This window comes from Cimex lectularius, unplaced genomic scaffold (assembly GCF_000648675.2).
Source record: "Cimex lectularius strain Harlan isolate CLEC.00 unplaced genomic scaffold, Clec_2.1 scaffold251, whole genome shotgun sequence".
Taxonomy (NCBI): domain Eukaryota; kingdom Metazoa; phylum Arthropoda; class Insecta; order Hemiptera; family Cimicidae; genus Cimex; species Cimex lectularius.
The window spans coordinates 345,631-371,711 of NW_019394213.1; the positions used below are offsets into that span (position 1 = coordinate 345,631).

Sequence of the window (26,081 nt, forward strand, 5' to 3'; positions counted from 1 at the left end):
TTGTCAACAAATGACTTTTATTTGATAATTACATTTTGCCAACAGGAATTAAACGGTACGCAAAGCATGATTGACATGCAGGTGTTAAACGGCACAGCTGGAATGTCTGAAACTCCTGCCGTCAAGGAGGGAGAACATGGCGAGAATGAATCAGCAACCGAGATATTCATCCACCAGATAATTCACACCATCGAGTACGTTCTAAGTACAGTGTCTCACACGGCATCTTACTTGCGTTTGTGGGCCCTCTCACTCGCTCATGCACGTAAGTACAATTTTAACATAAATCTATTTTTAATTGTTGCATTAATTTTTTAATTTAATTTATTTTGACAGAACTGTCAGAGGTGTTGTGGAACATGGTATTGCAGAAAGGTCTACAGCAAGACTCCTATGTTGGCAGCATATTCTTATACGCAATATTCGCCGCTTGGGCCTGTCTCACTGTTTCCATCCTCGTGTTGATGGAAGGTCTATCGGCTTTCCTTCACACACTCCGTCTTCATTGGTGAATAGAAATACTTTATTTATTATATTATTATCTATTATTAGTATCTCTTTAACATCTACATTATCATTTTTCAGGGTGGAGTTTATGAGCAAATTTTACACAGGGTTGGGCTATCCATTTCAACCGTTTTCTCTACTCAACATACTAGATGAAACGGAAGAGACGGTTGAAACATAACGTTCACTCATGTGAATTGTATTAGTGTAAACTATTTTAGCTTCCTACATAAAATAACTTTCGTGTATAGTTGAAAATATTTATTGTATGTTATAAAATTCTTTAGCTAAATCTGGTTTTAGTAAAACTGACTATGAACTGAAATTCTCATTAAAGAGGGACCAAATGTTTTGAATATAGCAAACATGCAAAATTACTCTAGAAAAGTCAAAATTTAAAAATATATTTTTTGAACTTTTGAAGTCCTGTTTCATTAAACCTTTTATTACTTGTCAAAGAGAATAAACTTTAAAATGATTGATTATTATAAAAGTTTTAGTGGGGACCCTTGACACATTCTGCTATTTTCAGAGTGAGGGGGAATGCGAAAATCTTTATTTTTGCGTCTTCTTGTTCTTTTATTAATATGACAACCTGAAAAAAATACAAGAGCTTAGCAAGTTAAGAAAACAATAAAAATATGAGTAAAAAAATCCCTCAGAACTTTCTGTTTTGTGTGCTGAGGGGTGGCAATAATCAGTAGTTGTTTGTCGGCCCATAACTAATATATACTACTAAACGTTGTAGTACTTACAATAAGCCATACATTACTGGTGGAGGCTAATGTCAATAATTAGTCAAATTTGCCTTATTATATTTTATTATTCTTTAATGAATTATAAAATATTTAGTACAAATAGGAACAATGACAATAACGTAAAAAACATTTTTAAAATGTATTTCATTACAAAAAAATTACTCCTAACAATAATATAAAATGACGTCATTCGACAATAAATACAATTTTAATACAGGTACAAATTTCATTATATATCAATTATATACAAATGAGTCAGAACATTTTTATTCTTGCCAATATTTCAAGTTGACAATTTTCAGTTTATCTTCATTACTGCATAAGACTAGTGGGTTCCTATGAAACGAGATTAATAATTAAAACAAAGAAGCTTTAAATAAGAAATTGATTACCTTTTACTGCTTGGGAGGAAAGCAGACAGCTGGATTTTGTTAATTTCAAAGTTATCACATATGAGTCTAGCGAAAGTAGCCTTTTGAATTTCATCGAGTTGTTCTGGGAAAAAAATTAATTAAAATTATGCTGATTAAAAAAAAAAAAAGTGTTACTTACCATGGTTAAAAGGGTGTGGTTGATCAGGATTGTCATAAAAGAATCTGTCACCTGTCCTCGTGGCAATCATCTGCCGCAAAATTATTTCATGAAATGTACTTCCTACCATAGACTTTTTAGTCTTTTCCTCCAATATTCCTCCAACAAGAAGGTCGATATCATTTTTATTTCTGTAGTGTTTATTGATTATTTCCAGATTCTATGGGAAAAAAATTAATTCTAATTTTATTAATGCACAATTTAAATATTTACCAATTTGAATATAATAAAAGAACATACTTTTGGAGAAATACGTTGTTCTAAGTGTAAATAATCGCCGTACTCAGGGAATGGAAGCAACCCGTGATCCCGTCCACGGTGAATTTCAAGGGCTAAACTTCTTTCCTGTTCATTGCTAGTGTCTTCGCTGAAGAAAACGCCAATCATCTAAAAGGACTACAGTTTTAAGAAAATATACTTATTTGGCCAAATCAATTATGTACCTTATCGGAAAACATAAATGGGATTTCATTAATCTTCAGAGTAAGGCCCTTGCCCAACCCTCGGAGAAGTGTGTCATTTTGTAATCGTTTCATGTTGACAACGGTATGACGGAGTGGCCTTTTATGTTTCATAGCTCTCTGTTTATTATAAGCTCTGAAATCAAGCGATATTTTTTTTTAAACAATTAGTTGAAATATTACAAATTATGTTACCTTAAGTAAATTTCATTTAGCCAAGTGAGAGGCTTGATGGCTGCATTAGCAAACTCATTAGAAACTGATGGGTTAGTATAAGGCTGATACAATCCCACAAAACCAGTTGAAGTTATAAAATGAATATTTTCATGAGCATATTTCTTTTTTCCTAAACACAAATTTGAAATGTGATAAATTTATTGTATTAAGACATTCAGTGTTATGTTTTAATGGGCAAGTCGACTAAAAAATTATCTTACTAGGTCTTCTCTTGTAAACAAAATGAAAATTGATATTCAGATATTTTTTTAATTATAATTTTAATTTAAACAATTGTGGAAAGTACCTAGTACCAATGGAAGCCATTCATTGTACGTTATGTGTTGAACTTCAGCAATTAGAACTCTTTTCGCTTCTAAAAATAGTTTTTCATCATCCCAAAAAGGGTTCAATTCACTCAAAACTCTAGCAATTCGATTATGCTCTTTAACAAGCATCACATTGCCAATTGCACTAGAAGGATCCAATAAATTTCTCAAATCACCTGTAAATATATTTTTCACTTTAAAAAAAAACTAAATTTATTAAAATTTGAATTTTATTTGTTTATTAAGTTAATACCTGTCAAGAAGCATTTGTTTTTTTCAACACAATTTAAATGCTCATTATACTCAGTTGATGATTCTTTAAGAAGACCGCCTTCATGGGCTCTCAGAGCATTTTCAACATTTTCACTGCTTCCGTACACCACCGAAGCATCTAAAAATTGGCTCACTGTGTTCATTTGTTCAGCCGAGCCAAATTGGTTTTCCAAGGGTACTGCCAGCATTGATCTAGCGTATGATACACAAGTGTCATCCCGTCCTCCCATGTAGAAGCAAAAAGGGTGTCTATAACGAGGGAGAATCCTGTTTTCGTTGTGACAGCACTTGATATTTTCCTTTGTAAAGACTGTTAACAATTTTTGTTGTTTGTTAACAAAGACTGTTAGAACTATTGTTTTACTTTTTTATATTAAGAATTTTAATTACTTACATGCTCTATAAGACCCGGTGTGGCCTAGATCATGTGAAACTAGTTTAGACCAAGCGCTAAAGCCGAAAGTTATGTCTGGCAGATCAGACTCCATTATATCTAACAAGCTGGCACTCATATTCAGTGGGCTTGGATAAATTTTATTATTTTCAAAATGTGACCACCAAACCTCTGAAAATTCATTTTGAATATTATTTTATATATAATATTCTTACAGTATAATCTTTTCAATAAACTTACCATCTTGATAGAAAGATGATTTTAAAATCCGAGAATATGGGGAATAAGCTGATCCCAAAGCCGGGTGGTCTTTGTTATTGCATTCACCAGATGGCCGTCTGTACTTTTCTTCATCGCACTCCACCAATTTTTCTGTAAATGCTCTAACACTAATCATGTCATTCAAGCAGCGTTCATTATTTATCCCTGAGCTAAAATAAAGGACAAAAACATCAAATATTTTTGTTTTAACTGTAGTATAAGCTAAATCAATTTACATTTTACATTGAGTTAAAATGGAAGAGGTAGATTTGGCTAGAAGAAAAGCAACTTTGGCTTTTTCCAAGGCTGTATCGTCTGCCCAGAACGACATGACTCTTTCAGTCGGACCTCCATTCATGTTATACGCCATCTTCACAGCAGCATTCATTATATTGTTTTCAAGAGTCTTACTCTTATTTACCATATCCTCAATCATTGAATAGGTTTTTTTAATATGAACATTAACAACAGACCCTTAATAACAAAAATAAATACAAAATAAAAAACAAAATTTGGCAGGATAAAAGCAGAAAATTAATTACGGTGCAAAATCGATCCATGAGTTTCAGCCAAAGAAACCAAGATTATAAGCCACAAATACGATGCCATGTTGGCACACCTGTAACAAAGAAAATTAAACGTTTTAGTGATTCCTGTAAACCAAAAGAATACGCAGACTTTATGAAAAATTACTTTTACTTTGCTTGTTTTGTAATTGAAATTCTGAGTGTACCAAATCACAGCAATGAAATAGACAACTTTTACACCCAGGAGAAAATAATATATTATTGTGTCAGAGAATGTCTATTTGCATGTATATGTCTTAGTGTTTGGTGTTGTAACAATTTTATCACATAAACTTTAAAAAATGTATATTCCCTTGGTTAAACAAAGTAATTTTTGATTAATGAATATCTAATATTTTTTTATTTGATGGGCATTTCAAAGCAAGAATTTAAGAAGCTTAAGACAATCCTTGATCATATTTTGTCCTAGTTTCATATCTCCCAGATTTCCCATTGCTGCTTTTCCACCCTACATTAATTCCCTTGTTCCAGCCATTTTCTCCCATTTAATATGTGTATACACCTAGTTTTCTCCCTTATTTTCCCTCTTTGATAAGGTTGTGATGATTCAGGAGCTGCTCTAGAGAGTTTGAAGATTAGATTAAAGGTCTAATGAACTGTTTTGCACATTGTAGTCACACGGGACTTACAGTAGTACCCTTCCTAACACAGGCAATATATTCTTTGATGATTTCCCATTCCCATCCCTACTTATATGATTTCTTCACTTTCAGGTCCTGTGTACACTCCCACTAGTTTGTAAAGATTATAATCGTTATAAATAACCAATGGCAAGCACAATAAGAATACCAATTGTTCATAATGAATCTTAACCTTTAATAGATCTTCGAATTCTAATATGTTTTCTAATTTTGCTTCTAAGGGTAGCCTAGCAATTTCTTTGATTTCAGTCAATAATTCTTGAGAAGATCAGAAAAGCGAAGGAAAGTGTATTGTTTTTTCATAGACTTAAAGGCAGCTTTTGACTCAGTCAATCATTCATCCTTATTTCTAAAGCTCTTAAATATGGGTATATCATCTAAATTTGTGGATATACTTAAATGCTTTTATGCCTCGGGAGCCTCAGCAGTTCGGACCTCAGAAGGAATTTCTAAATACTTCAGAATAGGGACTGGAGTAAGACATGGGTGTGTGCTTAGCCCCATGTTATTTGCCCTTTTTGTGGACGATATTGTTAACCTACTAGAAGGAGGAATTCTTGTTGGTAATACCAAAATAAAAATATTATTATATGCGGATGGTATAGTCCTAATTGCTGAGAGTCCAGCTAGTTTGCAATATAATATTCGAATCTTTGAGTCCTTTTGTGATCTTTGGAACTTATCTGTAAATTTAAAAAAGTCAAAAATTATGATCTTCCACAATGGGGGTAAACCGGCAGCCTCTGAAAAATGGTTTTCTAAATCCAAGTAGTGCATATGTACAAATACCTGGGTGTTATTTTTACTCCGCGTCTTTCCCTATCTCACCATTTTGAAGCAAGAATTTCGGCTGCAAAACAGGTTTAAACTGTGTCTGGGTAAATCTCTTTTGCAACAAGCTTGTACCTTATGAAACCAAACTAAAAGTTTATAACAGTGTCCTGCGCATAGTGGTATGTTACGGCGCTTAAGTATGGGGTTGCCAGTCCTACGAGGTTGTGGAAAAATTTCAACGTGTTTTTGTTAAAAAACTTTTCAACTTACCATCTTTCTCCCCAAATTACATGCTAACGCTAGAATCCTGTTTGCCTCCTCTATTCCCGTATACCTTTTCCCTCTACCTAAAATATATGTCAAAGATACTGAGCCTCCCAGATGATCGACTGCCTAAAATAATCACTCTACAGATAATTAGAAAGAATATCTCCTAGTATAATCAATGGGCTTATCTAGCCCAGAAATACTCATGCCCCTGGCAAAACACTGGTTCTTCCTGTATATGGAACTTTTCAATGAACACCTACTGTCATATAAACCGAGCCTTTCCCAGGCTTAATATTAGAGATTCTTGCTGGCTATTCAAACTAAGAGGAGATTTGTTATATTTGAAATTCAAACCCTGGGTTTTGAATGATCCTCAAGATGAAACTTATCCACTTTGTAACAGCCATGCCAGGGAAGATTCATATCTCTTTTTGGGAGTCTGCTCTCTTCTCTCAGAATTGCGGTTATCTTACTTGGGTAAGACAGTCATCTCCAGAGTTGAAATACTGGAATATCTTTCTAACCAAGTATCCCCTTTACCGCTAATTTCCTTTGCTCGGCACACCTGGAGAGTGTGATACGAGTGGCTTTCAGATATGCAATAATTGTCGTCCCTGTACATATACTTTTACTTTTACTGCTTTGTTTTTTAGTACTCTATCAGTTCCCAAAAGGTAATTTGTTCTTATTTAATTCTTTTTGTTTTGTTCTTTTTTTCTCATATTTCCATCTATTATGATTCATACACCTGCTATATGTCAATTTTCTCTTCGAATTTTTTTGTTTTAACATTTCTGTATTTGTAAGCTTTTATGCAGTAAACTCAGCAGACGGCTATTAGCCATGCTTATTATACTTTGTATCAGTATTTCTATTTTTTTGTTTGTATCAATTCTAATAAAGTATTGTGTATTGTATTGTATTGTAATTCTTGAGAAGAGATAATACTGGGGTGAAGTTTTTCTAGTTTGCAAAATATTAGGGAGTTTTGTAAATCTTGTACAACATTTATTAACAATTCATAAAAAATTGATAGTTTTTAACTACTTGTCTTTCGCCATCACAAAAACATTACCCAGGACAGAATTTTGTACACCTTAATTCATTAAGGTGTACAAAAAATGTGTGTTGGGTTTCAACAAGGAACACCACACATTACAAAAAACTCGCACCGCAAATAACGATGAATGAGGAGCAAAATAAGTCCCCTGAATCAAACAAGTCCACAAAATTATTACTCGCAAAATATACACTCAACCCTCTAAAATCAGAAAAACACACATCATTTTTTAGGAGTAAATCTCAAAGGGCAAGAATCGGCTAGATAAAAAAAAAACAATTTTAATAGATACGGGTAGCACCAGGTCAGGTCGTTCATCCTAAATTTTCTAAGGATCATTTTAATACTCCATTAATAAAAAAAACCGTTCGAAGTAAAAACGGTTCATGGAATTAGTAAAGGCAACCATAGCATCATCACAGAAATTTTTAAAAGAAAATTCTTGACGTTAGAATTATTCTTATTCAACTTGCAAATAAATTCGACAACTGTTCGGATTAGATTGCATGAAAATATTAAACATTAAATTAGATTTTAATAAGGATGAGATACCAGTAGCGAATAAAAATTATCGCGTACTGACGAAATATGTAGATTGGATCCAATGCACCTCTTCACATTCCAGCGCTCGGAAAGTATTATTAAAATAAAAGTTGATAATATTTGTGAAGGCGAGGCCGTTCTATCATGTCAATCTTTACTGGGAACAAATATTCCCGATTGCTTGATAAAGGTAAAAAAATCATGAGCAGTGGGCATCTCCAACGAAAATCACGAACGGGTTATCGCAGAAATAAAAATACCATTCAACGTAGAAAACGTGGTGCCCTTCGAAAATTTTTGAAGGGATACAGCCCGATAAAGAAGTCAATTTCTATTAATTGGTCTTGATATAAATGATAATGCAATAGAACTGCTCACAAGAATGAAAAAAAGAATGCAATACTTCATTTAATAAAAAATTATGCCGACATTTTTCACGGACGGTCAACCTTTACAAACAAAATAAAGCACATAATACCAAAGATGAAATACCTACTTATACGAGATCCTATCCACAAATTTAGAGACAAGAACTACAAAATAAAATTCAGAATATGCTCGAACTAAAAATCATTCAGCCCTGAACTCTTCCATCTGGATAGCTCCTGAAAAACTCGGCGCAACCGGAAAAAGGAAATTTTGCCTCATCATTGATTACAGGAAGCTTAATGAAAAAACTATTGACGATAAGTTCCCAATACCTAATATCAGTGACTTACTGGACATGTTGGGGAAATGCGAATATTTCACTGCAATCGACTTGGCCTCCGGTTTTCATCAAATAGAACTGGACGAATCCAGTGTTTCAAAAACCACCTTTAATACGGAGGATGGTCATTTTGAGTCTAGAAACTTCCATTTAGTTTTAAAAAATGCGCCTTCGACTTTTTAAAAATGAATTACGTGCTAAGGGGAACCAAAAATGCTATGGTCTACTTGGTTGACTACATAACTAAAAGTTCATGGACTAGGGTGTAAATGTCCCTTTTGTCCGAGTAATTGGTTAATAGTGCATTTTTATTTCCGGCAAACTACTTGCGCCTGAGTTAAAGACTATTTCCGCCGCCGGTCCCTGAATTTTCGAATACTTGCCATTAAATACTCATTTTGAAAATCTCCCGGATTTGTAACTATGTAAAATTTGTCAATAAATTTTTTGACAAATACCAATGAACCTTGCTAACAGGTTCGCCCTTAAAAGTAGGTATCGTCTTAAGATACTCGCTTTTTAACGTGTCTGGAGACGGGGGATTCATGATTTTATTAAATTCTTATAACTTATGTACTTGTTTAATTTTACAAGATTTTTCAACTATTATATATAGATATTTACATAAATAATAGTAATAAATTTGTAATAATAGTAGCATGAAAGCTTGAACTGCTACCATCACTGGATGGTAGCTGTTAGTACATCAATGATGATGAGCGAGATGGACCTAGGAGACCGATGTGTTAAGGTTGTCGCGGGGCCACCACGCTTCAGTCTTCTATTGGGATTATTAGGTAATGAGGCGGATGACAGGTTTTTGACGAAAGGGTTCGGATGATGGGGTAGTTTAGAATGGAACGTTTTGTAGCAGGATTGGGCTAGCTTGGTAACAAGAGGGACATTTAGATCGGTATGGATGGTGTGAATGGACACAGAAAGGGGCGTTGACTATTGTTCTGAGGATTTTGGATTGAACGGATTGGATTCGACTGAGGTTGGAACGCTTAGCAGTCCCGTAAAGTTCAAGTCGGTATGTCCAAATGGGGGCCAGGAGGGCAATGTAAAGTTGTCCTTTTTTAACTTCAAATTTACAAAAAACTGTTTTCTTAAATTTTTTATAAGACCTATTTTGTTGGTTGTAATGTAACGCTAAAATTTATAGAAGTTTTTAATCCATTCACAGTACTATGATGAATTCCATGTGAATTCCTGTGTACTCTTCGATCGACGGGTCCTTGCGGTAAACAATTAAATTGAAGAAAATTACAACCCCTAATCTTCTCCGCAGTCGTCCTACCGAAAACTAAGAAGAGAAACTAAATTTTTAAGTAACATTTTTTTAAATATAAACTTACAAACTTTTACAAGATTTCTATTGAAGAATGTTCCTAGTTCGGAGTCCAGAGTGGATCTGAAGTACAAGAGGGGTCTTGATGCTTATCTTGATAGTTTACACCAGCATTTATTAAGTTGACACTAGGAATAATGACAATGTAACATACATACAGATACATTCAATCATACCCCCTGCATTATATCAGGAATTTAAAAAAAACAGGCCAAATAATTTTCTCTCTAAGGAGTATGCATATAAGACCAACAACACATTGAATCTTGTATAGTTTATTAATAAATGATTAAAAGCGGTTCATCCACTGAAGGGCGATAACGATTTGATAAATAAAAAAATTACAATGCTGATTAACTCGGCACATGGAATATTTTCTACCCTCTTTTAGTTTTGTTTTTAAGGGACATTTCAGTTTGTCAAAAGAGAAGAAAGCTCGATATTTTAACGATGTCGGATGTCGTTAGCGTCTTTTAATCAACTGAGCCTAATTGGACTGTTCTTCCTTGTTGATTTGGCATGTCAGTTTCTAAAAGAAATTACCCTTAATTCATAGTTCGAGACGTCAAAAATGAATTTAAAAGAAAGCATGAAAAGAAACTAGTTATAATTGGTTCTTTAATTGTTCGTAAAATAGTTTAGAAAACTAAAGCAAAACAAGCAAAACTGAAGCTATTTTAGTACTAGTTTTGAAATTAAAATTAAATTCTGAATAAAGCTTGGAAGTGATGTCTCGTGATTTATGGCTCGATCAGTTGTTAATTGTTACAATATGCTTTTGATTAATAATGATCAAGTCATTCGAGCTAAAAATAAAACAAAACATTGCAATTTTTGTTTTTGTTGCTTGACGTCAATGGGCAGTCTGCCACTATTGTCAACTTGCAGAAAGTCCTTGGTCTTAGCGACAATGCACTTAACGGCCTTCGGCTTGATACTTCCCTAAACAATCTACGATATTGTCTGACAATTCAAAACATCTTTAAGATCTAGCGAATTATTGATCTATTATGACATAGACAACGAGGAAACTTGGGGACAAATTGTTTTAATATAGCTAAAACAAGCTGCATGCAGTATTTGAATTATTTTTCTAAATTATGAGAATAATTTTCGAAATATTGATAACTCGAATTTTAAAACGATTATTCAAAGGTCATATTAAGTAATAATAGATGTTGCAATCTGAAAAGATTAGGCACAATAGTGTGCACAAATTTGTCCGCCGAGAAAAGGAAATGTCCATTGAGAATTAAATACATTGAGTACGAACAAGTCCTCAAAAATACGAGCGTCCTTTCAGAGGTGTTGTCATCATCTATGATCATTTCACGGTCAATGTCATACTTTCAAAAGAACCGGGGTACGAACTGCGAAGTAATAAACCGTGCAATAAACAAAATGTTTAGCCATGAAAAGGGAAATACGATACGAAACATTATTAGGTTTAATTGGCTAAAATTGTTACTACACTGTAGCTTTCATTGAAAATTATAAATTCTACTTTCGCTAGTACAAAAAAAAAAAAAAAGAATACCGTGGTAAAGAACATTCGCAGACAAGTCAGAAGTATACTTTTCCTAGTATGTTTTGAAATTTTACTAAAGAGAGATTTTTTTACAATTACATACTCATTGTTATCTAATTACCAATATTTTCTTTGTCTTAAAGTTGGCTACGATAGATTTTGAGTGAAAGTAAAGAATCCAACAACGCTAACCTTTCACATTTGTTTGTTTTGTGTGATTTGGTGAGCGCAGTAACAAATAATTAATAACAAAATAAACCAATGAACAAATAAATTAAAAAATGAATGACAGATTTAACAAGTTGGAAATCATGACAGTCTGTGAGCGGATAAATTAATAACTGAATTAAGCCTTAAAGGATTCGCTAGTTTATCTGTGAATGATTGTGTTAGTGGGTGTGCGAATAAACTATACCGTAAGTGAAAACAAAGTTGAAGTGAATGAGTCGACCAATGGGCTAGTGAATGAATGTGTGAACGAGTCGATAAATGGGCGAGGTGATCGTGTGAATGATCGTGAGTTAGAAGAAAGTTAGTCTAGTGAAAGAATAAATGAGCGAATGTGTCGACAAATGGACGAGTGAATCAATCTGGGAAATAATTGTACCGTAAATGAGAAAAACGTTAGTCTGGGAGTAAATGATTGAGTGAGGGAACAAACGAGCTAGTGAGATTGTGTGATTGAACATTATGGTGAGTGAGAAGAAAGTAAGTTTGTGAATAAATAAACGAATGGCTGAGTAGACAAATGGGCAAGTGAGTGAATGTGTGAATGAATAATATACGAGTGAAAAGAAAGTTAGCCAATGAATTAGTCGACAAATGGGGGAGGAGATCGTGTGAAAGAATATTATAATGTGAGTGATGGGAAAGTAAGCCTGTGAACGAATGAATAAATCGACAAATAGGCTTGAAAGTGATGGTGTGAATAAGAAGTAAGTTAGACTGTGGACAAATAAACGATTATATAATTATTGTGTAAATTAATTATATCATGAGTGAAAGAAAGGTTTGTCTGTGAACGAATGCATGTGGGCTGGTGAATAATTATGAATTATGTGGACGAATTGTATTAGTGAATGAGTGGATAAACTGGTGAATGAGCCAATGTGTGAATGGACATTAGCGTGAGTGTGAATAGCATTAGTGAACAAATGAATTTGTGAATGAGTCAACAAATGAAATAAAGATTCTGTAAATAACTTTACCGTGGGTGAGAAGTATGTAAATGTGTGAACGAATGAATTAATTAACGAGTCGAAATGGATTAGTGAGTGATCTGCGCATGCATTATATCATAAGTGACAGGAAGGTTAGTCTGTGAACGAATAAATGAGTGAGTCGTTAAATGGACTGCTGAGAGATTGTGTACAAGTACAATATCGGAAGTGAGAAGAAAGTTAGTCTGTGAACGAATGAATGTTAAATGAGCCAATTAATTGGCGAGGTTATTGTTTGAATTAATTATATCGTGGTTGAAAGAAAAGTTTGTGACCAAATGAATATATAAATGAGTCGGCAAATGGGCTTAGAGAATGATTGTGGTAATGAACTAAATCGTGAGGGAGGGGAAAGTTAGCCTGAAAACAAATGAATGACTGGGTTAGCGTGTGAGTGAACTAGTAAATGATCTGAAATTACTATACATTTATCATACTTGTAGGAGCGAGTATGACGTGAATGAGTGAATGAGTGGACAAATGAACGAGTGAATAATTGTGTTAATGAACGTGCAATTCGAGTGAGATGATGAATGAGCGCGTTAATGATTGTGTGATTGAATTTGATGTAAAATCAAAGAAATATGACTCTACTGATCTAAACTTCCTTATGTACATTTATCATAAAATTTAAAGATATTATACTATTATTACAAAACTATTCTTAGTTATAAAATTCCCAATGCATGTGTTATTCGCCTGTTTAAACAGATGCGAGTTCCTTATTTAATTTTGTATTTCGAACCCATCATTCCACTACTCATGGAATCCATGGAATCCACACACGCACGCGCGCACACACACATACACACGCGCACACGCAGGCAGACACGCACGCACACGATTTAAAAAAAACGGAGTTAAAAGCTATTTAAAATGTTTTATTACCTACTCAACCGACAATCAAAATTACCATTAAAATCAAAACTTTCCACATTCACATATCACTCAAACCTATTTGGATGTACGGGCTCCAAGCTTATGGATCGGCCAAATATTGCAAAGTTTTCAATCCAAAATTTTAAGACTAATTGTTTCTGTCTCTTTTTACGTAAAAAATAACACACTTCACAGGGATCTTCACCTACCAACTGTTTTTTTCAAATATTTATTTTTTCATCCATCAAAACCAATCACAGACTTTTCATAGTAAATTTACAAAATCACACTAACACACAAATACGATCTGTCCATTCCTCACCATTACCACGTAAGCGACTGAAAAGAATATAGGTAAGAGAACTCTTAAATGATTAATATATTTTTATTAATCCAGAGCGGATGCCAATAAGCTTTCTCTATAACGCCCGTAATGTCACAATCATAAATTGAAATCCAATCTGCTGGTTGGATATAATACATGTACAGTTGTAGAGGTAAATAAATTAAATTTAAGAAAAATTGGTATAGACTATTACATGGTTGAAAATCTATGGATGGTCAGATTATTTGACGAATTGTATTTTTTAATTAATGGCAAGTTGTTCTCGGCCTTCCTGTATTATATTTAGGTAATTTGATCAAAGTTTTTAAGTAAATGTTTATACAATTTATTTTGAGAGTTTATTGCCGTTTACGACCCCAAAATGTGATATTTATTCAAGTACTTTGTACATTAAATTTTGGAATCAATCTTTTACACCAGTAGGCTTTCAACAATTCAGATGAGAGTCGATAAATTTATTTATCTGATATATCAGATTTATTTTTAGAGAAGAAATCAGACTGTATCCTAGAAAAAAAAATGGAAAACTCACTAGTCAAAAGATGATAAAAAGAGGATCTCAGGAGAGGACTGGATACGACTTCTGAGTGCAGTAGCTCTCCTCTTGTTTCCGTGTTTCCTTGTTTACAAACGAGGGGGGAATGAAGCTTTCTTTCCGAGTCGCAGGTCTTCATCTGGAGGGGGCTCTCCTTCTTTTCTTTCCGCGGGGAGGTGATTCACACCGCCGGTCCCGCTATAATCATTGATCATTAGCAATAAAAGCGAGTGTTAAACGTTAATAAACTATATAGAAAAAATTTAAAATGAAAAAAAAAGGTTGAATATTTTCGGATGACAAGCCGAAAGGCTATTGTGAAAATTTCTTTCTAATTTGATTGTTTGAAAAAAAGTTATGAAATGCGCCAACGTTTTGTCCCCCTATCGGTCGAATATATTCCACGGCCCCTTTTCCAGGCCATAAATAAGATCTTTCGTTTGTAGAAGAAAGAATAAGTCGTTGGTACACTTTCTACCCATTTTGAGCAAGAGAAACTTGAAAATGAAAAACAAACATGTCATGATGATAAATGATAAGTTGTAAGCTGAACCATAAGGAAACACATTCTCTGTACTTATGTTTCATCGTGTGTGAATTACTGAATGCATGTTATCATCTAAAAAGCGTCGTTAACCTTTTTTTAAGTCTTGGAAGTTTCAGGTTCCCGGGGGATTAAGGATTAGTTTCAAGACCAATTAAATCAGAAATATTTTTATTCGTTATTCATCGTGTAGTTTAAAACTTCTGATTTCATGATGTCTGCTAAAAATCATCATTAACTTTCTTATACGATAGTGGCTCCTGTTCAAATAATTTTTTAAATCCTGATTGGTTCAGGTAATTGGAGGGACTTAATGATTAGTTTCAAGACCAACTAAATAAGAAATATTTTTTATTCGTTGTTCATCCTGTAGTTTGAAACTTCTGATTTCTTCCTGTCCGCTAAAAATCGTCGTTAACTTTTTTGTACGATACTGATCCTTGTTCAAATAATTTTTAAATCCTGGTTGGTTCAGGTAAATGGAGGGATTTAATGATGTTTTTTAGGTAAGATTTTTTATTCTATTTTCATCGTGCAGTTTAAAACTTCTGATTTCATGTTGTCAGCTAAAAGCATCGTTAGCTTTTTTTGTACGATACTGACCCCTGTTCAAATAATTTTTTAAATTCTCGTTGATTCACGTAAATGGAGGGACTTAATGATAAGTTTCTAGACCAATTAAATCACAAATCTTTTTATTCGTTGTTCATCATGTAGTTTGAAACTTATGATTTCATCCTATCTGCTAAAAATCATCGTTAGCTTTCTTATACGATACTGACCTCTCTTCCCATACATTATTAAGTCCTGGTTGGTTCAGGAAAATGGAGGGATTTAATGATAATTTTTTTAGATAAGATTTACTATTCTATTTTCATCGTGCAGTTTAAAACTTGTGATTTCATGTTGTCAGCTAAAAAAGTACCGTTAATTTTTTTATACAATTGTGACCCCTTTTCAATACTTTTTAAAGTCCAGATTGGTTCAGATAATAGGAGAGTCTTAATGATTAGTTTTTAATCATCCAAATCGAAATTATTTTCAACTCATTGTTTATTCATGTATTTTGAAACTTCTGATTGTTGTCAGCTAAAAGCGTAGTTCACTTTTTTTTGCGATACTAACCCCCCCCCTTTTCCAATTCTTTTGTAATGTTCGGTTAGTTCAGGTAACCGGAGGGCTTAACGGTCTGCTAAAAAGCGTCGTTAAGTTTTTATGGGATACTGACCCACCTCCTTTTTTAATGCTTCTTCATGTCCGGTTAGTTCAGGTAACCGGAGGAGCTTAATGGTTAATTTCTAGACCATATGAATCGACGTTACTTTTATTCGTTGTTTCTTCCAGTATTTCGATACACTTGAATTCGTGTTGTCGGCTAAAAAGCACAGTTGACTTTTTACTTGTTACTGACCCCTGTGCAATGTTTTTTAGGTCTGGTTGATTTAAGTAATCAGAGGGGCTTAGTCATTAGTTTGTATACTAATTTAATTGACGTGTTTTTCTTTGTTCGTTTTGTGCTTTGGTTTTATCTCGTCAGCTAAAATTTTTCATTTATTTGCAAAAAAAACCCATTTGGTATTCTAATTCATTTGCCCAGGTAAACCGAACGTTTATTGCAATAAACGACCTATTTGCTGCCCTCTATGAAAGACAATTGTTATTCATTAAGGTGGTTTCTTTGTTGTTTCCTCACTAAGTAACCGTGATACCAGTCACGTAGGCATTGTTGCTGAAAACTATGGCTTATTAGTCTATAACACGTCTGTAAGCATAGATGCTTAGTTGGGAAGAAAAAGAAAAAAGCAATTGACATTTCTTAATTTTCAAAAATAACGATGAAAAGGTGAAATGGAAATTTTTCCATATCCTAAACAATCTTAACAATAGATTTTTTTTTTTGGTTGATTTGTTCGCAAATTTAAAGTACTGTTGTTCTTTTTTCATATTTCTTTTTTCATGCTCATCAAGACGCATAACAATTTTAAATTTTAATAACTAATGACTTCGAATTGGTACCTGTTCTTGAATTCATGAAGAAATCGTTTTGCACATAGCAACCATTCCGCTCCTTTGATCACAAATCTGTTTAAGAACCTTCATCACCGGCAAATTGAAAATAAAAATAAACTTCCATTTCTCAAATTAGACTTTCAAATTAGTCTATTTATAGACCATAAGCGAAACAAACAATGAAGTACGTACGAAAATGAAACAACTGACGGTTAGCGGCGATGGCCAAATAACAAAATCAGTATTTATGCAAGTGAACTACTGAACATAAAATCATTTATGGCCTTGCCAAGTGTATATTTTATGTGCGGTGTTTAGTGACCGTTAGTCAATGATTATTCGGAGATGGTGAGATGCGGTCTGGGGTGACGTAGGTTTTAGAAAAACATTTGCTTTATCGTACCAACGTTTCGATCTTTATTGAGATCATCTTCAGGGCTCAAAGTTTTGTCTTCTGTGTAATTGTGCCATTCTTGCGTGTTGAAGAATGACACATCTACACGGAAAACAAATACTTTGAGCCCTGAAGATGATCTCAATAAAGATCGAAACGTTGGCACGATAAAGAAAATGTTTTTCTAAAACCTACGTCACACCAGACCGCAACTCACGATCTCTGTATATTTTAAGTTAGAGGATTTTTCTCTATTCCTAGAATATTTTTTGTAATTCACTATTACTGTGATAGACCTAAGATATTTTATGTAGATTGTTTGTTGCGAAACAACACTTGTACAAAAAATCAATGGGTCGATGAGCCATTTCGAGTGAAAATGAAGGTTTAAAGCCTAAATCTTGGACATTTTCATACTCCTCTTTTAAGATTTGTCTTCTTGTGGTTAATAATTGACACGCCTTAGACAAAAACGTCACGTCTTAATATAGAATGTCTTATTTTTATTGAAGACGAGCCTCAAACTGTTATTTGCTTATCGCTAAAACAAGAAAACAAAAAAAATTCGATAACAGGCACAACTGAAATAAAAGATATGGTTCTATTATCTGACGAATGTTAATGGACCATATCTGTTTCTAACGCCTCTAATTAATGAAACAACGAACAAACAAATTTTATTGTTCTCTCTTTTCTGTGTCAAGCTACAATAATTAACGATGAAAATTTTTTGAAAAATCTCAAAGTACGGTCTGTTCATCAGGTCAAAACGCCTTCGCCTTGATGGAAAATAAACCATGTTCAGGATGTGTTTTGTCACGGTTACATTAATAGAAAAGAACAGTCAGTCGAGACGGAAATTACACACAAATGTTTAATTTGACCGAACATCCTTGTTCTTTTCAATAAAAACAGGTTTATTTACGTTGTCAACGACCGAAATAGCCTTCTTCCTTATTGTCCCGTGTGTTTTTACTATTTAAATTACTTTTTTTTCTTAAATAGAAAAAATATATAAATAATGTGTTTACATTTATATATCGGATGGGAGAAAAAAAAATCAAAGGATCAAGGGAATTTCGATAGGAGGTCAGTTATCAAGGGCGTGACTATTTGCTCGCAACGCTCTGTAAAATAATGGATTGCACAGATAATTTCAAGAAATTTGAATTGACACGGTTAGTGTTAACAAATTGTTATGCTTCTTTAAAATCTCCTTGTGAATTTGACAGGCCAATTAATAAAAACAGCCTAATAATAATAAAAACAAACCGTTTTTAAAATTCGAACGATTCTTCAAAAAAAAGAAACTTTTGAAAATTAATGGAAAATTCAGACATCCCATCCTCGACCATGATCTGTCCATGGCATGAATAAAGGCCGTCATTGATTTGGCAGCCTTTATTTACTAGGGTCACAACGATAATGCCAATTTGGACGGATAATGTCTTCGACATTCAACTTAATTCGACTACCTGAATCGACTACCTAAATATTATTAAAAAATAGGACGTAATGCCGGTGTAAAAATAATGTTTACTAACATACGTAAGTATTTGTAAGTACCCTTGAAGTTTATAAGATAAGAAGTTAATAAGAAGAAAGCTTTGTATGAAAATTATTATCGTTCCATTATATTTCGTGGTCCGATTGACCAAATAACTTCTTTCAATTAATTTTTCTTTATGTAAGGTATTGGTTAAATGAAAAAGCTTGTGTCACGAGCGGGATTCGAACCCACGACCTTCGGCTAAATACGCCGCTGCTCTACCATTTGAGCTATCGTGACTTCGATCGAAGTGATGTGATGTTTGTTCAAAGAAAAACGGTCAATTCGGTTCCTCAAGGATTGGAAACCATACACGAGACCATGTACAGCACTGGAGACTTCTCTTGGTCCTCATTTGGTTCAATGAAACTAGAGTATTTGGTGATACCACTTATCATCTCCATGAATTTCCATCGCTTAAGGGGATTTCCGGACAGTTTTAAGCATGCATTGATTATCTTTATCCATAAGAAAAGTTATCAAGAACTATTGGACCTGTATATCACTTTCCAAGTTCCAATATAGCTTTCTGAAAGGTACATCAATTTTTAACTTCACAAACTATGTGCACTCTTCTTTGAATGAGGGTTATTAGTATATATTAGCAGTTGGGATGTAACAATATTTATTCAAAGCTTTTAACCAGTTTCGTCATAATATACCCGTCAGTAAGTTGGAGGTGAATGGTGTAGAAAGTCAAATACTTACATTGTTTGGCCCATATCTTCAGGCTTTCCTGTAACAACTGGTTTCAATCTGTAGTGTAAACGCAGCAGTCAGTTTTCGCACCAGGAAGGTTACGACTGTCAATTCGAAGGCTGTAGTAAAGTTCAATACCCAAAAACCTCTTAACCATAATGTCCAATTGTCCAATCGAAACTTTGAAGAAACAGGAATTTCTATGCTATGGGTTCTTGTCTCGCTGAAGATCACACATGATGATTTAGATTGATTCAAGGCAAGCTTGTTAATAGTAAACCACTGACCCTATCAAATATTTCAACAGTTCGACATAAAACAGCGTAGAGGGCTTTACAATCCTTAGCTAATGCCTTTGCATTAGTTGGCAATGGATCCGCGTGATCGGCTCCCAAAAAGAACGAAAGGGGGTGCCTCAAGGGAGCACACTAGGCCCACTATTGTTTCTGATTTATAACTTTAGTGCCTCAGATTGCTTCACAACTCCAAGTTCGTGGTTCGAGCTCATTCCCTCTACGCTGCTTTATGTCGAACTGTTGAGATATTTGATAGGTCCAGTGGTTTACTATTAACAAGCTTGTCTTGAATCAATCTAAATCATCATGTGGGATCTTCAGTAGACAAGAACCCGCAGCATAGAAATTCTCTGTTTCTTCAAAGTTTCGATTGGACAATTGGAAATTATGGATAAGAGGTTTTTGGGTATTGAACTTCACTACAGCCTTCGAATTGATAGTCATAACCTTCCTGGTGCGAAAACTGACTGCTGCGTTTTGTACTAAAGAGATTGAAACCAGTTTTACACCAATCTCGACTGCCAACAGCCTACTATGCCCTTTTTATGTCACATATGGCATTGCATTCTGGTGCCTGCTCCATAAGTTTGTCCTAATTCAAAAGTGATATTTGGTAGTGATTCTGTGATAGAATATAAAGAAAATTATTGCTCTTGAAAGTTTAAACAGGTCAATTTTTTTTCTAGATGTTATATACTACAAACTGTCTGCGACCACGGAGACAAGTTTATATTTTATCCTATTTCCTGACTACAACACTAGGCACAATGACAAATTCGCTCTACCCAAACACCGCACTACACTTTTTGAGCATTCTAGTTTGGTAGTTCTATTCGAAATAGTTTTATAATTCGATTTAATTTGAACTGACTCTGTACACCCGCAGATTTCATTTCGATATATCCTACAAACTGATACATAATCATGTTCACTGTCCTGATCTCCTTTCCTCTCTTAACTTTCGCATAAGTCCTTGTTATACCAGACTGTCTCTTACCATACTTTCTCTAAACAGCACTCTGCATTAAATACTCTAGTGTACCTGGACAATGGAAAGTGTTAACACTTAGCTACTTAGCCTAATTATTAATCTTTATCTCTTAATCAACTTAAGCTGATCTCTTTAATTGCACATAAACTTTTTTTTGATAATAGTGTATAGGTGTTTATCATAATATATATAGATGTAATTTTGTATTATCGAATTTTTGTCTTGTGATTTTGTTGCTTTTCATTCTGATTTATTTATTTTTTTACGCTCGTATCATCGTCTTTCCTTGCAAGAAGCACGCAATAAGCACGTCCGGAGGCCGGAACAAACAACTTGCACGCAAGTTTCACGTGATGTTCCCAAAGCTGATCAGGCACTTCTTTCGTAACACCTCGACTCGCCCTCCAAGACATTCTCACGGTAAAAGGTCGTTGTTTTTTAAAAATACGAAACAAATTTTATAAAGGATGATAGTTTTTTTTTTATTGCTTTTTAAATGAAAAAATCTGCTGCTTAGTTCTGCTCAATAATAGTGTCCAGGAAAATTATATTGCTTGAATAGATACGGATAAATATAGATACCAATTCCACACACAAGACAGATTTAAAAACAAAAATATTCTGTAGATGATAGAAAGCATCTTTCATGAAAATAGGAAGGATAAATAATTTTCTGCTTCGTTAAAGGAAAAAACTACACTAGCTTAATTTTTAACACAAAATTAATCTATTTTGAAAGAATCTCTTTAAAGTTCAAAACCTCCAAAGATGCATACAAATCGAAATAACTATTTTCATTTCATTAGAGTCCGTTGGCTTGCCCAGTCCAAGATGAGTAAAATTAACAGACTTATGTTGTACGTTATAGGTAAAAAATATGCTGCAAGGATTAAGTCATCAGGGTTTTTTTATAAGTTTCATTTTCTATTTTGATATACGAAGTAGGTACGACCAAAAAAACATCTTCAAAATAGTCCAAATGTAAAACTGAGATAGTTTTATTACCTTTGGTCAAACTGAACGTTTAAAAAATCCCCAGTGCGTTCTGTCAGAGTTCTTGCAAAATGGCGAATCTCGCAAAATTTTGAGAGCGATCAGACTTTCGTCCAAGTAGGAACTTTTGACTTGTCCAGCAACGTTTGCACGTAAAGCCGATGGGCGAGACATGAAAGCGTTAAGCCGACGGAGTCCTGAAACCAACTGGCTTCAGTAGTTCAGTTGCCAGATGTGTAAAAACCACGTCCAACGATAGGGGGCACAACGCGACAAAACTACAAAAGCTTTCAGGTAGTCCAAGCAACAAGATCCTTTCCCGCCAGCTCTACGAAGCTTTAAAGGTCATTTCGACTAACATTAAACCTATAAACTCTTGTAAGCTTGCATCAAGTGATTTCAGGTAAAATTGTCTTATTTTCATAAATTAAAAAAAAGATGAAGGGCATCTCTGTAAATTATCCAAAACCTATGGTGATTTCAACGCAGCCATTTTTTCCAGTTTATGAAATATTAACCAAAATTTATTATTTAACAGACTGATACAGTGGAATGCATAACATAAAACTTCAGTTTTGTACAACCTGTAGAACAGATAGAATAAACCATTTTAAAAATCACATTTGAAAAGCAAAATTTTCTCTGGAATCATCTTTATGCGATTATAGACTTCCATCTAAATATCAATCAAATAACATTCTAATAATTCATATCACTGAATTATTTTGGAATGTATAATTTGTAATAGAAAACAACACAGTTAACAACAGATTACAGAACCCGAAAATATGACAAACTGAATGTTATCCTGATGTGATCAGAAAACAACAACTATTTTTTAAAGCTATGATAATTCATGTTCCAGTTTAATGAGCTGTTAAAAAATTACTAGGCTGGTATAGATAAACAAATGATTAACAAAAAACTTTGATTGAGTACAAACACCAGGAAACCTCAATCATTCTGATATCTTATTTCTATCCGGTTTAGGCTTATTTGCTTAAAAGAATAAGCAACAACCCAAAGATAAACCATTTGGCAGTCCAAATCCATGTTATCGTGATCAGAAAATAAGAACTATTTTTTATAATGGCCTTGGTGATTTGAACATAGCCATGTGCCAGATTCAATAGCTATTAACAGCAAAAAAAAATTATTTGCTCATCATCATAATTTGAAAAGCTAAACATTTATACTTTTTTTTTGTTAAATTCTTTTATAGATTTCTTTGCTTGATATATCAAATAATTCATAATAGTGTATAAGGGCGTCAGTGGCCTCAACGGTTTAGATGTTGACACGGAGCTCATCACTGTAAGGTGAAGGTTCCGGGTTCGAATTCAGCAGCATTGTGTGGGTATAAAAGTGGGTATAAAAATTACTTTAAAGAAATAATATAGAAAAAGGAGAATTTACTTTCCATGGTATGGATCAATCACCAATAAATCTAGTCGTCTTAGTAAATCTACTGATTTGAAAAAAAAAGTCGCTTCATTTGCTATCCTCTAAACTTTTGTCTTTGCAAACAAGTGCTGGCCAACTCAACCAAGAAAACAAATATATCTGAACATGTCATATATGTGACATGAAGTTCTAGCCTAGATCTTGTAAAAACAAGAAAAATATAAAATTCATAACTGAACCACTTAAAAACTAAATAACAAAACCAAACAACTTAATTTATAATTAAACTATATCAGTAAATTGGTCTTTTATTATATTTATTACTATGTGGCAAGCCAGTTAAGCTCAAATCATAAAATACAATAAGCCATATGGAAAACCAGAAACTGATGTGATGAGAAAACAAGAAACCCCTTCATGTACTGCTATATTTCATACTATTTATTAACTTGCAAAATCATATTTGAATATTCAAACTTTATCCTAAAATTTATATTTTTATAGACTTTTCTATCTTTCAAAAAACAAATTTACTTGGAACTAAATCATACCGGTCTATTGAATTACTTATTTATAATTTTGATGTGTTGATAAAAAAAAAATTGTTGAAATGGAAAAATAACAAAAAATAAAATATGAATAAAGCTATTTTACTAATATGTTGACTGATGAACATAAATCGATAAGAAAAGTCTTTCATAACTCATCCGTACTTCCATAATGGTCTAATATCATATATCTCTTTATTCTTTTATATATTTCCTTGCTTCAAATGGCAATTATCAGCAGTTAATAAGCAAAAAAATATTTACTCGGTTTATTTCGATAAACAGATTAACAAAAATGTTTAATAAGATACAATAAACAGTTTCCAGAATTGATATTGTGACTATTTAGGAGCTGTTAGACAAGCAAAAAAAAAAAATAATGCACTGATATAGATAAACATATTGAAAATACATCCAACATTGTGTACAATATACATTTCTTTATTTTTACTCACTTATAAAAATTTTTTTTTTAATATCAAATTCTTCTTAACTAAAAGTTCAATATTATAATTAAACCAAATCAGAAAATCAATCTCTTTTTTTGTACTTTGTCAGAAAAACACTATACTAGACAATAAAATACACAAATAAGACGTATGACAAACCAAATGTTATCCTGATGCGATGAAAAAACGAGAGCACAATTTTTACATTTATTTGTTTATTTTAAAGGTACAAATAGAACTTTAAGCCCTTGCATGTACATATCCAAACTTTCACACTGAATCATTAGTTTTATTCTTTTATAGATTTATGTACTTTAAATATATATATTAGCAGCTGTTAATCTATAAATAGAATTTACTTAGTTCAAAAAATACAAACTGTTTCAAGAATCACTAGTTCTAGAAGGGAAAAGATCATATTAGGTTGTGTATAAGTATGCAGACACATTCAAATGAGGGTGAGACCACATAGGCGCCCATTCTGAGAAGAACTTATCATGATGACCTATGTGCCATAAATAGGGCCATAAATATTTTTAATTGTTATAGATCTTTGTCCCTTCATAAATATGATGCGTTATTTATTAGAGTGAATATTATTAAAACCTTTATCTCTGATTTCTAACTTATTGAATTTTAAAGTTAAAAACTCTTTGGAAATAAAAAAATAAAAATTTGAACGACATATCATGGTGCAAGGTACTAAGGTATTAATATGTATTGACATGGAGTCTACGTTCACATCCATACCGACTAACAAAACTATAGAACTTATTAAGAATAAATGGAACATTATTAAAAATAGTACTAATTTCAAATGCAATACGATTTTTGACATATTAGAGACATGTATAAATAATTCATATTTTGTGTTTGATGAGGTGGTGTACAAACAACAAAAAGGGCTTCCCATGGGAGGCTGATATTGTGTCACATAAATGTGACATAGCTTCTACAACAGTTTTTATTAATAACAAAGTTAAAAATTCAATTTTTTAAAAATATGTTGAGTTTATTGATACATAGGAGTGATGTTGAGTTAATTTTGGTAGAGTTGAACATGTTACACTTAAATGTTAAATTTATAATTCAATGTGAACATAATAGTTGCATAACTTTTCTTGGTTTGCTAATACACCATGATGAAAACAATAAATTTATATAAAAACCAAACACATCTACACATTTTGTCAATTATTACTCATCACACCTCAAAAAATCAATGCAGTCATAATATTATCAATTTTTTTCATTAAGTGATATCATGTATCATAAAATAAATCTCAAGGAGGTATGTAACATTATGTATAACCAACTATCCAGATAATTTGATCAAAAATATCATTAGAAAACAAAAACTATTTACTTACAATAATGTAAAAGTTGACAAGGACTGAAGATAAGAAAATAGTGGATAGTTGTAGTTTAGTTTGGTTTCATAAACGTACCAGGTCTTACCAAATGCATAATACAAAATTATTTTTAAAAAGCTGTGTTCAAAAACAATAAATATTATTGCTATATGGGTAAAAATGTTAAAAATTTGATGATTAAAAACCAACCCCTGATGAATGTGAAAACTAACAGCCTGACCTGACAGAATCGTTTTGGTTGCTTCTTTGTGTTGTATTTTAAGAGAAATCGCATAAGTTCTTCTTGGTCTTTCTACCCAAAGTTCCTCACTGATGTTTCTTCACATATGAGCACCTCCTTGGTCTGTGATTGTTTCATCAGTTAGGTTCTGACAAATGTCTATTTAATTTATGCTTTAATTGAGAAATTTTTATGAAAATAACACTGATCAACCTTGAATATGCTGAAATATGACTGACGAACAAAACCAGTGAGGATATGCAACCAAGGGGATCCGAAACGACCAAACAGCAGATTCAGTACCCTGCAGAACTCAACAAGAAAACTCGCCCAAAAAATTAATAATAAAAAAATATATCAAATAAGAAAAACCTAACT

The 26,081-nt window shown here is 33.1% G+C and overlaps 2 protein-coding genes across 5 annotated transcripts in view; one reads left to right on the forward strand and one right to left on the reverse strand.

Annotated features, from left to right (window-relative positions):
• The window catches only part of LOC106664305 (V-type proton ATPase 116 kDa subunit a-like), a 40,588-nt gene extending 39,658 nt beyond the window's left edge, over window positions 1-930 (forward strand). For both annotated transcript variants that reach the window (XM_014389911.2, XM_014389912.2), the window contains exons 17-19: window positions 46-265; window positions 337-508; window positions 586-930. In XM_014389911.2, the coding sequence (XP_014245397.1) occupies window positions 46-265; window positions 337-508; window positions 586-688 (495 nt within the window). In that variant the 3' untranslated portion in view covers window positions 689-930. The remainder of the gene's footprint in view (window positions 1-45; window positions 266-336; window positions 509-585) is intronic.
• A 529-nt stretch (window positions 931-1,459) lies between these two features.
• Window positions 1,460-21,926, reverse strand: LOC106664307 (peroxidase-like). Of its 3 annotated transcripts, none has more exons than XM_014389913.2 (14): window positions 21,722-21,926; window positions 14,231-14,431; window positions 4,333-4,409; window positions 4,027-4,264; window positions 3,770-3,960; window positions 3,530-3,700; window positions 3,116-3,445; window positions 2,841-3,038; window positions 2,513-2,663; window positions 2,300-2,453; window positions 2,097-2,243; window positions 1,818-2,016; window positions 1,658-1,760; window positions 1,460-1,601 (listed from the first exon to the last, which is right to left on the reverse strand). In XM_014389913.2, the coding sequence occupies exons 3-14, from the start codon at window positions 4,397-4,399 to the stop codon at window positions 1,532-1,534; spliced, it is 2,019 nt and encodes a 672-aa protein (XP_014245399.1). In that variant the 5' UTR covers window positions 4,400-4,409; window positions 14,231-14,431; window positions 21,722-21,926; the 3' UTR covers window positions 1,460-1,531. The 3 variants fall into 3 exon arrangements, with proteins under 3 accessions (XP_014245399.1, XP_014245400.1, XP_014245401.1); XM_014389914.2 differs by lacking the exon at window positions 21,722-21,926 and adding an exon at window positions 16,794-16,895; XM_014389915.2 differs by lacking the exon at window positions 14,231-14,431.
• Window positions 21,927-26,081: the final 4,155 nt, after the last annotated feature.